General features: G+C 49.9%; 1 protein-coding gene across 2 annotated transcripts in view; it reads right to left on the bottom strand.

Annotated features, from left to right (window-relative positions):
• The window catches only part of Grik3 (glutamate ionotropic receptor kainate type subunit 3), a 217,505-nt gene that overhangs the window by 14,755 nt on the left and 186,026 nt on the right, over positions 1–16,724 (bottom strand). For both annotated transcript variants that reach the window (NM_181373.3, NM_001112716.1), the window contains 3 exon segments: positions 84–301; positions 2,515–2,633; positions 7,305–7,528. In NM_181373.3, coding sequence (NP_852038.2) covers positions 84–301; positions 2,515–2,633; positions 7,305–7,528 — 561 coding nt within the window.

Raw genomic sequence — 16,724 nt, 5'->3', positions numbered from 1 at the left:
GGAGGGCGGAGCTCCTGCTTTCTGCTCAGAGAAGAGCCCAGGAAGGTGAGCGCTGGGTGACATGAGGAAAAAGAGACTCTCACCTTGAAGAAGGTCATGGTGGCCCCATCCTTGACAGCACCGTACTCTATTTTGGTCTGCTTGGCCAGGTCATCGGCAGAGTCGATGGGTGACTCCATGCGCTCCACGGTCAGGAAGGCAGCCAGGTTGGCCGTGTAGGAGGAGATGATAATAAGGGTGAAGAACCACCAGATGCCGCCAATGATGCGGGTAGACAGAGCTTTGGGCATCAGTTCAGATCCTGGGAGAACGGCAGAGACGCCTTACAATGTGTAGACCACGGGTGCCCCCAAGCCTGGGTCATGACATTACCCGACACTCCCATAGGTGCAGAGACCGTTTCCCCAGACGAGTGGATCAGCCCCACAGTCCCTCGATATCACCGGAAACTTGACTGAAAAGCAAATTCTTGGATCCACCTCAAAACCAAATGAGTCAATCACTGAAGAGAGGGGAAGGGAGGAGTAAACACTGTGTTTACTTAGCCTTTCATGTGAATTCCACATGTTCACACGCATGCGTGTGTGCATACCCACAGATGTGCACACGCACATGCACACACGCGCATGCATGATTTCAGCCTCTCCGATGCCTGTTTGTGGATCATGGTATAGGGGTCAGAACCTATGGGTTTTGGGGGAGGGGGGGTCTTATAACCCTATTCCCAGTTCTCTGGGTGATCTGAGGCCAGACAATTCACTTGTTCTGGACCCTGCAAAGGATGAAGAATTGTCCTTCCTCTGTCCCAGCCAGAGGGACAGCGAAAATACTGAGATACCGCAACGATATGATTTGAAGAGAGACGCATCAGAAATACGAGTGGTGTACCAATATGAGATTGCTGTGAGGCACTTGGCAGGAGAAGAAAAATCAACATTTTTGGAAGCTCTTTGCTGAAATATATCACTCATCCTCCCCGACCTTGGGTGCGGAGGACAATTGAGACGGAACCTTCTAACTGAAGTAATTAACTAGCTAGCTTTCAAGAGATTTAAATAGTGAGTGACTCCTGAACTTTCCAGAATATTTGGACCTGCAATCTGAAAACGTCTGCTTTGATATGGATTTTATTATTTTTTTCTCTCTCTCTCTCAAAGAAGTCACTCAGGGGAGAGTTTTTTCAAACACTTAGGTTTTTTTCCCCCTCCTAATCAAAACCGTGCAGGGGATGCATTGGGACCCGAACTTTGAGGAGCAGCAGGCAGCATTGGAGAAGTTATGACAGCAGCGAGGGGGCTTCCGGGTCTTTCTCAACTGTCACCAAACAAAGATGATGGGCAAGGAAGCAAGGTGAGCCTTCAGGATGCTCATTAATAGCTGAGACAGATGGAGTCACTTCCTATGAAAGCTACTGTCACTTCCCAGCTGCAGGAGCCCATGGGTCAGGGGTGGAACAGGTCTGCTTCCTCCTCTGCTGCGCTTGCTGGCTTGAAGCTCCACAGTTGTTTGCAGCCCAGTGGACAGGTGTGTGATGGGCACCAAGGAGAATCTCCTCCCTCCCTCCCTCCCTCCCTCTGCTCTCCCTTCCTTCCCTCATTCATCTGGCATCTTCACCTTACCTCCGAAGACCAGGGTTCCTGCTGGGTCTTGAGGACCAGAGTGAAGCCTCAAGTGTAAGGGACAAGGACCTTGCAGTTAGGTCCCTTGCTTTCCTATCAGGTCATCAGGCTTGGGAGCAGGTGCCTTTATCCACTGAGTCACCGTGCTGCACTCCTCCCCGTCCCCCCAACCCCACTTCTCTCCATGCCTTCCCCTGCTCCCCTGCTTTGAGACAAGGCCTTGCTCAGACTTACTTGTCTTTGACTCACATTAATCCTCCAGTCCCAGTCACCCAAATGCTGGGATCAGAGATACGAGCTACCATGCCCGGCTGCTTTCTAGACATTTAAACATCTTCGGCCATTTCTAAAAGGCTCAACCCATTCTCAGGGCCAGACAATCTTCCTCCAGGGACACTGTCGCTGATGTACAATGGCAGAAGTCCCAGCCTCAGTCAACCTCGCCTAGCCCTGACCTAACCATGTCTTGGAGGTTTCTTAGTCTCCTCAGTCATGTGCCCTCACAGCACTGCTATGTAGAGCCTCCTGCCCAGCCTCTCTGCCTCTAGGGTACCAACCCCCAGCTGGCTTTGATCAACTTTGTTCTGCCATGGAGAAGTCACCAGTCAGCCCGGCAGGCAGCATGGTCTTGTCTATCCCAACGAGAGTAGAAGGTACTGGGAATGTATCTCACATGACACACAGGTCAGGGCGGCTGACGGTTTCAGACCCTGAGCTGGCTCTGTCTACAGCAGTGGAGCAGGCTGTGAATCAGGGGTGAGGGCAAAACCCAGGGGGCCAGCTGTGTTTCCAGCCTTTCTGATAGCTGCCTCCTTAAGGCTGCTAGCTGGATCTGGTCAGGCCCAAGACCCCTCTGAGGAGTAAAGCTCCCTTCCGGGAGAAGGCAGACACCTACCTTGTTGCATCAGGGAGCCCATTCCAAACCAGAAGCTGTTGAGCAGCGTGAAGTTATTCTCCACCACCTCAGAGCCGGGGTTGCAGGGGTGGGCATCATACCATTCATAAGGGCTGAATCTGCAGCGTAAAGGGAAGCAGTGAGGGCAAGTTGCAGGAGACGACCACTAAGCAACACGTTACCAGTGTGGAGTACCAACCACTCCAGAGCCCCTTTGCTTCTCGTCTGGCTGGAGTGATAGGCAAAGGCCGACGGGGACCAGGTTTTCCCTGTCCTTCACTGCCAGTGCCCTTTTCTGGTTCTAAAGTAATTCTCAATCACCTCTTCAAATTAAAAGCGTGTGTGCCCTTCTACCTTGGGAAGCCGCAAGTCATTATCCGTCTAGGAAAACCACCCCTACAGGAGCATAAAGCAAAGTCCTCAAGGATGTTTATCAAAGTGTTGTTTGCAATAGAGAGGAAAAAAAAAAACCTGAAAATAACCTAAATGTCCTTCAGTAGGGAGATGATTAAATAAACCATGTCAGAGCCACACCAAAATATCACACAGCCGTTAAAGAGAGCAGTGTGCGTGTATCACGATGTCCCCAGACAGAGAACCATTTTCAACACAGTCTAATGAAAAGAAGGCGATTGGAAATAAATACAACACAGCTGCATTTCTATAGGTTACCTCACAGAACCATTCAGCTCTATAGGTAAATGTATATGTGAATGGATATTCAGGGGTCTGGAAGTTTCCATCTATATTCCATACATATTGGCATGTGCCTGGGGGTGGGGTGTGGTAAGAAGGAATTTCAGCCAAATCTGTTACTTTATTTGTATGACATGAATCTTTTTGGAAACGAGAGAGTGCATTTGAATTTCTTGTATAATGACAAAAAAAACCGAAAGGAAAAGATATTTATTATAAAATATTCAAATAGTATACAAGAATACGGCGAGGAAGCCTAAGTGCCCCATAAGCCTACCCCACGGAGAGAACAATGTGGGATTTAATTTGAGAGTTTTGTGTTTGAGTATATGAACATATGCCTGACGGGAAAAGGTTGCTCAAAGCTGCTACCCCGCACCACCCCTTCGAAGGGAGAGGATCCCCAACCGAGGGAGGGAAGCCTGGCTGACTGGCCAAGCTTTGCCTACGAATGAGTCGGTCTGAAGATGTGAGAGAGATGCAAAGAGATGGAGAGACTGAGACGTCACTGGGTCGGGCAGCTGTGTGTGTGCTGAGGGCTGACATAGGGCAGGGATGCAGGAGGCAAAGAAGGCCAGACAAGGCCAGGGGAGCTTGCTTCAGTTTTTAGTGTCACTGGGTCAGGACCTTTCCCAGCCCCCTTTTCAAGTGGCTGTATTGCCACCCGCTGCTCCCAGGGCTCAGGGGAGGACAGTTCCACTCTCAGGAAGCAGATGCCCCATCAGATAGGGCATTTCCCTGTGAGGCTTCAAGCTGAGTTGAGGACTGTCAAAGGGAGCTGGAATTGGTTAGAGACTCTTACATCTCCAAGACGCTGAGGTTCAGCGGGGCAGGGCTGAGACACATTTGGTGGAGGGCATGAAAACCTTCGGAGAGCCAGGCACCGGAATAGATGCTCTGTGCAGTTCTAAGGCAGGGCCTGGGGCGTTTGGAGAGCTTGGTGGGCGCTTGTGTTCTGGGTAGGAGATTCCTTGCTGCAGGTCCAGAGACCCCCAGATTTAGGGGCACTGGGTACAATGCCTCCCTACTGAGTCTACACAGATGGGAACCTGGTACAGATCCAAGTTGGCGCCATGCTAAGAAAGCAATGGACTTTAACAGGCAGAGGCTATAGGCCACTGGAGACACAGTCGGGGGAGGGATGGATTACCTAAGGAGGCCCTGGGAGGCCCACCTTGGAGCTGAAGGAGAAATTGTTAGACATAAGGCAGCACTCATAAAATCCATGGAACCTCGGCCTCCAGCTTCCAGGTAGAAATGAAGTTTGCAGTTCAGGGAGACCTAGGACTGGTCTGCAATGATTCTCACTGGGGACCAAGAGACCTGCACTCCTCTGGGTCCTCTCCTGGCTAAAGGGCTAGGGGCAAAAGAAAGATAGGACCTGAGCAGAGCTCAGGGGTCCAGCTATCTATTTGTCTGTCTGTCTGTCTAATTAAAATTTGTATTACATTTATTTGTTTATCATATGTGTGGGCATGTGTGATAAGGCATGGATATGGGTGTCAGAAGATAATTTGTAAGAGTCTGTTCTCTCCTACTGTGTGAGACCCTGGGATACAAGTTAGGCCATCTAGTTTGGTGTCAAGTGTATCTTTATTGACTGAGCCATCTCCTTGGCTGTTGGTGCTACTTTTAGTGTACACACCCACATCCACGCATGCACACACACAAAGAGAGAGGGGGCAGACAGACAGACGACAGACTAAGACATACATACACACATTAAAAAAAAATACCACATTACCCCAGGATCCTGTCATAGAAATTTCTATGTTGAAACTTGCTTCCCCTTTCCAGATCAGTCCCCCTAAACCAGCCTCTGCCCTGTAATCACTCATGTGTTTTAACACCACCCTACAGGTGGGCACTGAAGCTGACCCAGTTCCCACTGCTGGGGAACAAAGGTCCTGGGGGCCACCTCTGCGGCCACTGACACCAAAGGGTATCTGGGTCCTCTGGAGCTCTGCTGTGAAGACATTTTAGGTTCCAAAGTGTCACTCAGTGGCAAAGCTTTAAGAAGACAATTTCCTGGAGACAGAGCTGTTTATTCTGATGAATGCAATGGATGCCAGAAAGGCCTTTTGGCCATGTTTTCAAGGGTTGAATTTCCTCCAACCAAGGCAAGGTTCACAGCACTGGGTGCCCATTACAGTGTAGGAGAGGACTGGAACCTTATAGTGCAGAAGACAAGAGGACAGAATTGATGGTGGCTGGCAAGGGAGGTGCCATGTACGGTTAACAGGTCCTTCTTCTCTGTCCAGCCTAAGCCAGCAGGTACCCAGCGTACCCCACCCGGCCATCTGTGTGCACCACAGTTTGCTGCTCCCTAATGCCCAATGCTGCCTTTAGCTTCAAGTGGGACCCTGCCAAGGAAAGCTTTGTGACTTCGGGTATTGACTTGACCTCTCTGAGCCTTGGTTTCTGCTTCTGTAACAGGGGGATAGTTCTCCCCACCTTACAGGACTGTTGTAAAGGGCAGATATGATAGCTAAGAGTTGTCCTGTGTGTTCCATGGGCGACCCATGTACATAGATGCCTTTTTCAGCTCTGTGGCCCAGACTTTCATCCCTCTCCTGTCTCTGCAGGTACCCCATGGCATCCTAGCCAGTGTAGAAAACCCCATTTCCCCTGAGCATCCGAGACTAGCCTTGGGAGGGAGGAGGCTGGACTCATACCCAGATGCCTTCAGCGGATGGACGGCCCATATCTTTGTGTGTGTGTGCGCGCGGGGGGAGGAAATGACACACATCAAACAAACAGAACTAAGGCTAGAAATGCTCCCGTCTTGGGGTGGGGGTGGGGGTGGCTGAGAGGCCACTGGAGCTTCAAGAAAATTAAGCTGAGAGCGCAGGAGAGCAGCTCGGCTTTCAAAGGCTTGTTAGACCATTAGTAAAGAGAGGGGTGAGGAAGACCTCGCTGTGAAGCTTGCTGTTGGCTGGGCTGAGCAGGCAGGGCAGCTGCAGCAGCACCCGGGCAGGCGGGCACTGCGGCAAGGCCTGGGAGGCTGGGTGATTTTGCCTGGCACTCTTTTCCTTTGGTCTCTATCTGTGCGGGAGGAGGCAGAGAGTGAAGGGAGCAGAGGGAAGGGGGGCTTTCAAAGGAAGCTCTAGAGAGAAAAAAAAAAGAGGCGAAACACCAGGCCCTTGGATCTCAAATTGCCTCTCCAGAGAAGCTTCTCTTTACACTTTGTTAGGCTTTAGAGCAGAGAGGACCCAAGGAAAGGATGGGGTCTGGAGGGAGGGGTGGAACCTTTGCTGGGAGGGGCTGGGGAGCTTTCAGAGGGGACAGAGCAGTGGCCAAAGACACAGACAAAACCTCAGTGAAACTAAGTGCAAATCCTGGATGTGTCTGTTACTACTTGAATAGCCTCAGTGGGTCTTAGGTGTCTTTAAGGGATGCTGTCAGAGAAAATGGAAGAGTGTCAAGGTGCGGACCAGCGTGCTTGACAAATACCGGGTACTTGATAAACATGGGCAGAGCCCGCTTCCCTGACGCCTCACTTCCCACAACCACTATCAAGCATGTACCTTTTCTGTTTCTAATGAATAATGCAACGGGTAGTCACAGAGCAAGTGTTGATTCCAGGCAGGTGGCACATGTGTGAACGAGGCAGTGTGTAAGCATGGATCCCAGGCATTCGTGCCTGGGTGCCGTGTTTCTGCATGTGGCATATGTGTAGCGGGTGGGGATTGGTTCTTCTGCTGTGTGGACTGCCTGGATACAATTTGTTCTCCATATCTTAAGCTACTCACTAGGCCATGCGGTGCACCTGGGTCTGGTCCGCTATCCCAGGTGCTTAGCTCAGATGCATCCCTGAGCACTGGCCTGGCTCCTCCAAGTCTATTCTGGGACTGAGAGTGTAATTACCATATCTCAGTGTCACTGGCATGGACCAGAAGGAAGATTGGGTGATTCAAGCCCGTTGGGAGGGGCACTGAACATTCTTCAAGGACAAAGAATCTGAGCTGTGGGAGATGGGGGAATGTCAGGAACCATAGTAATCCAAACCTTGGGCCTTCTGAGCCACAGGGGCCTTGTCTAGCTTCCTATGCAACCCAGATTGGCCCAGAGCTTTGGCCAAGGAACAGGCTTACCTGGCAATGACGAAGAGGACACAGCTGACACCCAGGTAGGCGAGTAGCACGTACATCCAGATGTCTGGGGACAGGGGGTTGAGGAAGGAGAAGACACTGGGGTTGGTGCCATTGGGTTTTCGATATAAGATGCTCACTCCGAGGGTCATAAAAGGCTTAGAGAAGTCAATGGCCTTCTCTCGGACATGGGTGATGGTCAGGGGAGCCACAGCCAGATCTGCTTTCTGTAAAGACAGACAGACAAACAGATAATGAGCAAAGCCTTGGGATAGAGGAGTTGGAGAACCCACTCATGGATTATGGGTTGAGTTGGTGCCAATAGCCTTAGTCCAAGGTCATTTAACTACTCCTGTGTGTGTGCGTGTGTGTGTGTGTGTGTGTGTGCATGGCAATGTATGTGTAAGTGTGGAGGCTAGAAGACAACCTTAGTTTCCATTTCTCAGTTGCAACTGACCTTGTTTGTTGATTGTGACCCTCAGTCTTTAGGTGAGTTCCTGGCCTGGAACTCACCAGGAGGCTAGGCTGACTGGCAACCAAACTCCAGGAATGTGCCTGCCTCTGCATTGGGGTTCTTAAGCGTGTGCCGCCACACCCGGCCTTTCCTCCGACATGGGTTTTGGGGATAGAACACAGGTCCCTAACTGGACTGTTTCTCCAGCCCACTTATTTGAAGTTCGATTTCAACACTGACTGACCCTCTTAGCTGGGCCATGCCCAGGGTGTGAGGGAGGCAAGGACATCTATCAATACAGGCCAGTGTAAGCGTTGTTCTCCAGAGCTGATGGCTTTGAAGGAGAGGACTGTGACGGAAACGCACAGCTTAGCGATCGACAGGAAACGAGGACCACAGGAAACCCACAGCTTATTTCATCTAGCTGCCTCTCATTCCCTTCGTGACCACTTCAGCCCACTCAAGATGGTCATTAGATCCCAAAAGCGACGCAAAAGCTAGTCAGACAAAGACAGTGCCCTCCTTGGATCCTGGGGAAATGGCTCAGTTGGTGACATGGTGGCCGTGAAAGCGTGAGAACCTGTGTTTGGATCCCCAACACTCATATAAAGCTACTCACCAAACAGAGTCCATAATCCAAGAGCTCGGGTTATAGACCCCAGAGCTCTTTGGCCAGCTAGTCTAGCCAGGTGGTCAGCTCTAGGTTCAAAGAGAGCTCCTGTCTCATAAAGTAAGGTAGAGAGCTACTGAAGAAGAAAATTCATGTTGATACATGTGTGTGTGATACACACACACACACACACCACCATCACCATCACCACTACCACCATCACCCTCCTCCTCCTCCCCCCCCCTCCTCCTCGGATGTGGGTAGACAAGAAACCGAGGGGGCAAGTCCAAGGCTTCACTAGCATGGAGACAGGAGAGGGAACCCTAGAGATGGGATTTGTTAATATAGGCCATTGCATCGCAAATTTCATGACAGATGTTCTTAAGTTTGGTCTGAGGTTTTCCTGATTAATAATTTAAAAGATCCTCCCCCCTGTATCTTATCAGCAGCTCTCTTAACCTGAGGCCCCGCTAAGCACGGTGCTGTCCCTATGCCTTCACATGGCCCACAGTACCTTCTCTCTCTGTCTGACTCTTCCCCCAGTCCTCACTATTTCACACGTGCTGCCTCTTCCAGAACCTCCCTGGCAGCCTTCAATTCTTGATTCTCCTGAAGCTCACTCTTTCCCAAGGGAGGGTTGAGCACCACCCAGTGTGCGCGGCTGCATGTGAGTCAGGCATACAGCTTGTATGGTCACCGGTTCCTCGCAGGCTAGGGCTGTGCCTGACCCACCGTTCCTTCCTCCCCCTCAGAGCTCCCTCATAGGCTCTGCAATATTTAGTAGTCTTTCCTGGAGAAAGCTGCCTCTTAGGCTTCTGTGGGTATTTGTGCCTTACGCTGTGAAATAAGTTATCACTTCCCTTCCTTACATGGTCACAACTAAAGGGAAGAGGGATCCTGAAGGCCACTGTTGGTGACCCTTTGTCAGGAGGGAGCATGCTTCAGAAAGACCCTACCAAAGCAATGCCTCTAGGCAGCCACTTGCTGGCCTGACCAGTCCATCCACCCACCAACCCATCTACTTATGCACTCATCCGCTTTCCCTCTATCCATACTTCCGTTTACTTGGCCCCCACGACGCCCCCCCATGTATTCATCCATTATATCTATCCTTCCAGCTACCCATAACCAATTTATCCATTTATCCATCCATCTATGTATCCACCAACCTAAACACCCATCAGCTCATCCATCTACCTGCCCACCCACATTCCTACCCACCCACCCACTATTTTATGAGATCCACCAGGAACTAGAGAGACAGCTGTCACTAACACGCTCTTTGCTACTGTGGCTCCTAAGATCTAGTCGGGGATGTGGGTTTCAATCAATGTGTTTATCAAATCATCACTAGCTTAGACTCTACTTATCTCCAAACAGGGATATGTACTTCAATAGAAATCGCATCAGCAGATAAGGGTTGATACGTGTGAGACTCCAGTCTAGACCTCCCTGTGAATGCCCCAGGCTTGGGAGACCATGGAGATGCTCTGATATCGCTATCCTCAGTGTTCATTATTCTCAGTCTTGTTCCCCAGTATGAATACTTGGCGCCTAAAGATTTGATGAACCTCAGGATCTAGGAAAATGCCAGCAGGATGGCCCATGGAATGCAAGATATCTGCCACCAAGATCGATGATCTCCTGAGTTGGATCCCTGGAACGTATATGGTAGAAGAACGAACTCCCACAAGTTGTCCTCTAACCTCTAAGCACAGGACATGGCATGTTACATGAGCATGTGCCTGCATGCACATATGCAAACTATAACAATAAAGGGATAAATATGAAACCAACCAGCTTCATGGAATACAGGGAGAAGCATGGAAAAGGCTTGTTGCACTGAAACCTTTTACAGATTTTTGAGGATGTGAGTTAGAACGTGCCTGGCTTTGTAGGCACAAACAAAAGGAGGGACAGGGCCATTGTCCTAACTCTTAGATGCCTCTCAGTTCACGGTTTGAACAAATGGACAAGAGGTGGGGGTGGGGGAGGCATGCTCAGAGACAATGAAAACTGTCCAGTACACACTGATCTAGACATACTATGCCCAGACGGGATGCAGGAATGAAACAGAGACTTCGTCCAGGGATCCCCTGCTTTAGATGTAGACATGACTCCTGGGTAGCACAGGAGCTGAGTTGAGCACCCTGAAGGACTCCTTCCGTCCTGATGTTCTAGGATCTTCTGTAATGATGGTGTGAGAGAGATCTAGTGGTCCTTTGAGTCTAGATCCCCGCCTTCCCTAGCCCAGTCCCTTCAGAGTACACTGTTTTGGGAGGCTCTCTTTGGCTAAGGTAGAATGCACTTTGACTCTGGCTGGTCTCTGGGTTTGCAGTGGCTTCTTCAAGAGAACCTCCAAGTCCCGGGAAGGAGGTGGGGGGGGGTCCTCCTTGGACTTTTGACAGCAAGCCACATGAGATCAAGGTGTCTGTGCACCACGCTTATTCCGCAAGAATGTCCCAGGAGCTGGTGAGGAAGACAGCTGGAGGCCCTAGCGTTGTCTTTCTCAGGGCCTTCAGCACCTCTTTTCTACTCTTCCTGCTTTCTGGCTCTAATAGGGTTGAGCAACAGCGGTGTCCATGGCGGTCTGTGCCTACGGCAGCGAGGTAATTGGCCAACATGACCTTCTCTAGGAGTTCAGATGAGTGTTCTCCCTTGGGCTTCAGGAAAGGCTGGTATTCTCCACTTCATTTTTGGCTTAGGCAGAAAATACTATATTTCATGTTGGTAACGATTTCCCCGAAAAAGGCATTATTTTGTCCAACTTCCCTTGAAAGATTGGAACAGATGTCAAGCCTTCGCGGTTTCGGTTCATTACTCAGAATGAAAGGCCCAGTCTTGGCGGCTCTTCCCACTCACGCGTACTTCTTCCAGTGAGATTCGTGAAATCACAGGCTGTCAGAGCTGGACGACAGACCTTCGGGAACATCTGCTCCAACCCCACACTTTATTACAGGGGGGGAAACTGAGGCTTGGAGAAGCTGTTTATCCTTTGTTCTCATGTTACACAAGTCACGACCATGAAGAATATCAAGCTGCCGACCCCTCCCCATATCCTCAGCCTTATAGGTGATACGTCCCTCTCCTGTCTCACTAAGGACCTTTCTGGACATCTTCTAGATGACTAGGCCAATCAGCACGCCTTCTGAGGATGCTGTTTTACTCTATAAGCAGCTTTCCACTTACCAAGGTTTTATTGGGATGTACCCAACTCTAGTCCTGCTCAGTGTGCCTTCCCCACGTGAAGCCATTCTATTTGGTTCCAGCCCCAGATCTCAAGCTGATGACAAGACGTACTTACCAACTCCAAGCTATGGATTCTGGCCCTTGGTATCCAATTATCCTGATGTTAGCCTGGCCCCTGAACTTGTTCCCATAATAAATCCTGAACTGCCTCCTTCCAGAATGGGATGGATCTTAGTTCTGGCAACTTGTCACTAATTGATCTTCTGGTCTTCTTTTTGGCTAAAGGTCTAGTTCCCAGGACCTGGCCCCAGCTCACTCCCTGGTTTGGGTGCCTTGTTGGCACTTCCTGTTGGATTCTCCAATATGGTCACCACTGGATTCTGTATCTCTATTCTCTGCCTCATGCTGGGAACCCCCAGAGTGCCTGCTTGCCCAGACAGCGAACTGTTATATTAAATAGCAAGAACTGCCATCATTACAGGATGCTGCCTATAGGCCGAGCATCGCTAAGTGCCTCATGAATTCCTCCCTAGAGCCCCAGGAGGCAGCAGACATCGCCACATTTTCGATGAAAGATTGGTGGCTGGAGCAGGCAGGAATGCTTGTTCAAGCTGGTGAGCGGCCAAGCCAGTTCTAGTCCTCAATTCACTATGACCTTAAAATCCAACACTTTACCACAGTACTGTCCACGAGTCAAGTATTGTGGGGTGAGGTGACAGAGGCAGGTAGCCTTAATTACATTCCAGTTCTGTGACTGTGACCTAATTTGGAATAAGGTATTGCAGATAATATTCTTGTAGAACAAAGTCACCAAGTTAAGACGGCATCATACTGAATTAGGGTGGCCCCCTCTCAACTATTGGTGCCCTTATAAAAGAAGACACGGGTATATAGGGAAGAATGTGCAACAATGGATACAGAGATAGTGCAATGCAAAGAAGCCAAGGAGCCCCAGGGGATGCTGGGAGGACAGAGCCCACTCAGCTTCAGAATCTCTGAAAGGAAGCAATGCTATTGATACCCTGATCTCTCATTTCTTTTTCTTTTTTCTTTTTCAGTATTACACCTTTAATAATGTTAGGGGGCTTTATAGTCTGTTTTCGGATGTAACTGTGTATTGTTAATGGTCATACATGATCTCTCATTTCTGCCCAAGGAGACAACACATTTCTGTGGTTTGAAGGCACATGGTTTGCTGTCACTTGTTATAGCAACCCAGGAGAACTCACGCACCTGTCATCTAGACCCTGTGTAGGGTGAAGAGAGCCCTTCTGCCCTTTCCTCTTGACCCTGCTGACTGTGACCCCTGGGCCCTGTTCTGAGCCCTGTGCTGCATTCCTGGATATATGAATGTCACCTTGACTTCTGACCACACCTGTCACTGGGGCTTTCCTGGGATTTCTTTTGTAGCATTTGATGGGGTTTGGAGTCCTACAGCCATCCAGCTCCTTCTTTTGCCTCTACAGTGCCCGAGAAAACAAGCTACATGTCTGACAACCATGAAGCGACTTGACTCATCCCAGGAGCTCTGCCTGCTGGCTACCTCCCATGTTTCTAGTATTGGGTGTTATAGCTTGGATATAAAGTATCTGCTGAAAACCTCAGATGTTAAAGACTTGTCCCAAGTTGGTGGATCTAGTCATAGAGATCTCTCATGACGGGATACTGAGTGCCTCGATCTTATTAATCCACTGATAGATTTATACTTTAATAGTGTTATTGGAAGGAGAAACTTCCAATAACTGTGGGAGGTAGGTCACTGTGTGTGTGTGTGTGTGCGTGTGCATGCGTGTGTGTGTGTGTGTGTGTGTGTGTGTGTATAAAGGGTATTTTGCCTTTGCTCTCTGTTCATCAGAAGCCAAGAGGCTACAAGCCTCTGCCCCATTCTCCTGTTGCCATGATGCCCTTCCTGCTTCACCACAGGGCAACAGGGCAAGTTGAGCAAGCTGCTGAAATTTCTGAAACCGTGAGCTAATACTAGTCCCCTACTGAAGTGTTTCTCTCAAACACTTGTTGTGTAAGCATAAGGACTTGAGTTTGGATCCCCAGACCCCCCCCACAGAAAGTCAGTCTTGGCAGCATGCATCGGTAATTCCTGTGCTCCTCCTATGAGATGGGAGGGAGAGACTGGAGACTCCTGGGAAGTTCATGGTCCAACTTGGGGTATTCAGCAGTGTTGACTCTGTCTCCAAGAAACTGGGAGGTGAGGACCAGCATTTATGGTTGTCCTCTGACTCCCACATGCACACTAAAGGAGTGAGTGTGTCAGCACTCATGCATACACACACACACACACACACACACACACACGTTCATACACATACAAAAATTTTTTTGAATGTATTTCTCTGTTTATCAGTGGTGAAAAACTTGATTCACACAGGAGCATCCTCAGCTTCTGTACTTCTCCCTGAGTGCTGTTTCTCTACCTAGATGCTTGCCATCCAAGCTGAGGAAACAAGGTACCTCTTGTAGAACCTGGGTAGCAACCTGACAACGCATCATCTGGGCCTCCCACATGTCTGAACAGACCCGGACAGGTGTGAGTAACAACCCGAGTACCAGCTGCCAGACCTGCCTCTAAAATTCACCTCCAGAGCTGTGGCAGCTTTGACGGCTGACTGAGCAATGATGTGTATGCCTTTCCCAGGCCTGAGAGAGGCCCCATTCCTACTTCCCTGAAGGCCCCACACTGTGCCAGTGTCTATCAGGAAGAATGGCAGGTCCAGTCTGCCCCAGTCACCAGAATCCAGGATAGACAGACCATCTTCTATCACTTTGAGTCCTCTCCCAACTTCCTGATAGTGATATTAACCCAGATGGGTGGGGTCTGTCCTGGCAGACCGCAAGGGGTATGACACTGGGACCCCCTCTCTTTGCAGTGGGCCAGATCCCCATCATACACCCTACAGTGCCTGCTCTTCCCTGCCTTGCTCCGTGCTGCTCTGATCACAACAGAATTTTTCTTTACAAGCTATTGTTTAATCTCTGGCTTCCCTGTCAGTATACAAGCTCCAGGAGGGCGAGGATTAAGCTTGTTCCCTTCACTGAAGTACCTCTCAGGATTAGTGCAAAGCCTGACGTCATGAGGAGTCTCTGGGAAATTTTGTTGGAAAAACAAACATTAGACTGTCCGCCCAAACTGGCCACCTGAGTTTGAGCCCCAGGACCCACATGGTAGAAGAAAACTGACTCCCATAAGTTGTCATGTGACCTCTACATACTTGCCACACACACACACACACACACACACACACACACACACACACACGCACGCACGCACGCACACACACACACACACACACACGCACGCAGACTCAATCCTTTCTCCCCTCCTGTCTCATTGAAAAAAAATTAATGAAAAGGTCATGCTTTGTCCTTCCTCCCAGCCTAATGGGCAGATCCTGGACTCAGTTTCCCAACTCTGCATGCATATTTTTCCTGAAGTCAGAATGACTGTGACCATTTGACCTGCATTTTCCCAGAGTAGGAACTGCCGACTATGGTGGCCCTGATGGGTCAATCTACAAAACTGTTCCTCTCTCTTGATCACTCGACAGATCCCAACACAGTCTCCACCTGCTCTCAGGCTCGCTTTGGGGAGAACCTGGGAACATCTTCAGTTCTTCAGAGCTCCCTGTCACTGCCTGAGGGCAAACTGGCTGCTGGTGTTCCTGTTGTGTTTTCCAAGTCATGACTTCCATCATGACTTGCTTTGAAGTGTGTACCCTGGCTCAGGGCTCGGAATCAGCTTGGGTAGAACCTTCTCTGGCCTTGCAAACAGGGCATGGGACTCAGGCATGTGGGCCAGAAGCAAGGCCTAGTTCAGGGGAGAGAAGAGACCGCACACCATCTAAACAGTAAGGGTGTCTCCCGTCATCTGCCACCCTGTCACAGGCTCCCAGCCCTGTGGTCATGGCTTCTGCAGTGTCTTCACCATATTCATTACCACAGTCTGCACACTAGGGACCAGACATGATCTCATGCCCTCCTCGGGTTAACTGCTGCTGACCAAGGGGACAACAATAATATCCTTCTGTCTTGCATGAGTCTCTCAGACCTTTTTCTAGGGCAGTGTGTTCTCAACCTCTGGGTCTCAGTCCCTTCGGTAAATCTCTGCCTCCAAAAATGTTTACATTACGGTTCTTAACAGTAGCAAAATTACAGTTATGGGGTAGTAACAAAAATAACTTTATGGTGGGGGCAGTCAGCATAACATGAGGAACTATATTAAAGGGTTGCAGCTAAAGGTTGAGAACCACGGCTCTGGGATGGGTCACACCAAGTCCCCACTCTCTCAGTCCTCAGGATCTGTCTAGAAGCCAGAGAAGCTCTCCTGACCAGCACCTTCCGCATTTGCAGCATTAGGCTGGCTGGAGACTCAACCCAATCTCCTGCTTAGATGAACTTACTGTGGCTGGAGACACACATCCATTATCGGCTCATTTCCAATGCCAGAATGCAACATCCCGAGGCTCAGGGGAGGGACCTTGCCTGTGTTTACTCCTGCATCCACGGAATCTAGCATGAGGCATCGAGTGATAGATTTACTGAATTGCTTGACTACTGTGCACGCTGGAAGGCTCTAAAGATGCCGCTCCGCAAGCCCCTCCTCAGAATGATGCTCTCAGAAGTGCACTGAGCCATGGATGGTGTCTTCTGTTGACACCCTGAGCCAGCAGACAATGTTGACAGGGAACACTGTGGTGACCAGTAACCCCAGGACTGGCATTCTGAACAGTTCACATAAATCTGACCAGATGGGGGACAGGTATTGGAAAATCCCCAAGTGTCAACAGTCAAGTCCTCCATCTATAGTCTGTGTACAAGCCTCGGAGGCTGAGAATTCCTGACAGTTTGACAGTGGTCTTTCCTATGCCTGGCATGGCTCTGTGATTCCCCAAGTCCCTGGGGAGGGCACTGTACCTGACTCCGAGGATGGCTGGCTGGCTGGACAAGTTTCCCTGTGTCATGGTATACATCCCATACTACCATCCCTCAAAGAATCCATTGTTTCTCATTCCCTCATGTGCACAGGGTGGAGATCTCAGGCACTGAGAACCACCATGCACTCAGCTACAGCCTCAGCCAGCCCCTGACTGCAGGAGACTTCAGCAACCTTGACTATGGCTACCCCAGTAACACCCTATGCAAGCCTGGACACCTCTTC

Source organism: Rattus norvegicus, chromosome 5 (genome assembly GCF_021556685.1).
Source record: "Rattus norvegicus strain SHRSP/BbbUtx chromosome 5, alternate assembly SHRSP_T2T, whole genome shotgun sequence".
In the NCBI taxonomy this organism is placed as follows: domain Eukaryota; kingdom Metazoa; phylum Chordata; class Mammalia; order Rodentia; family Muridae; genus Rattus; species Rattus norvegicus.
Note: the sequence above shows the minus strand (reverse complement) of the source record. Positions and strands in the feature narration are given on the sequence as shown.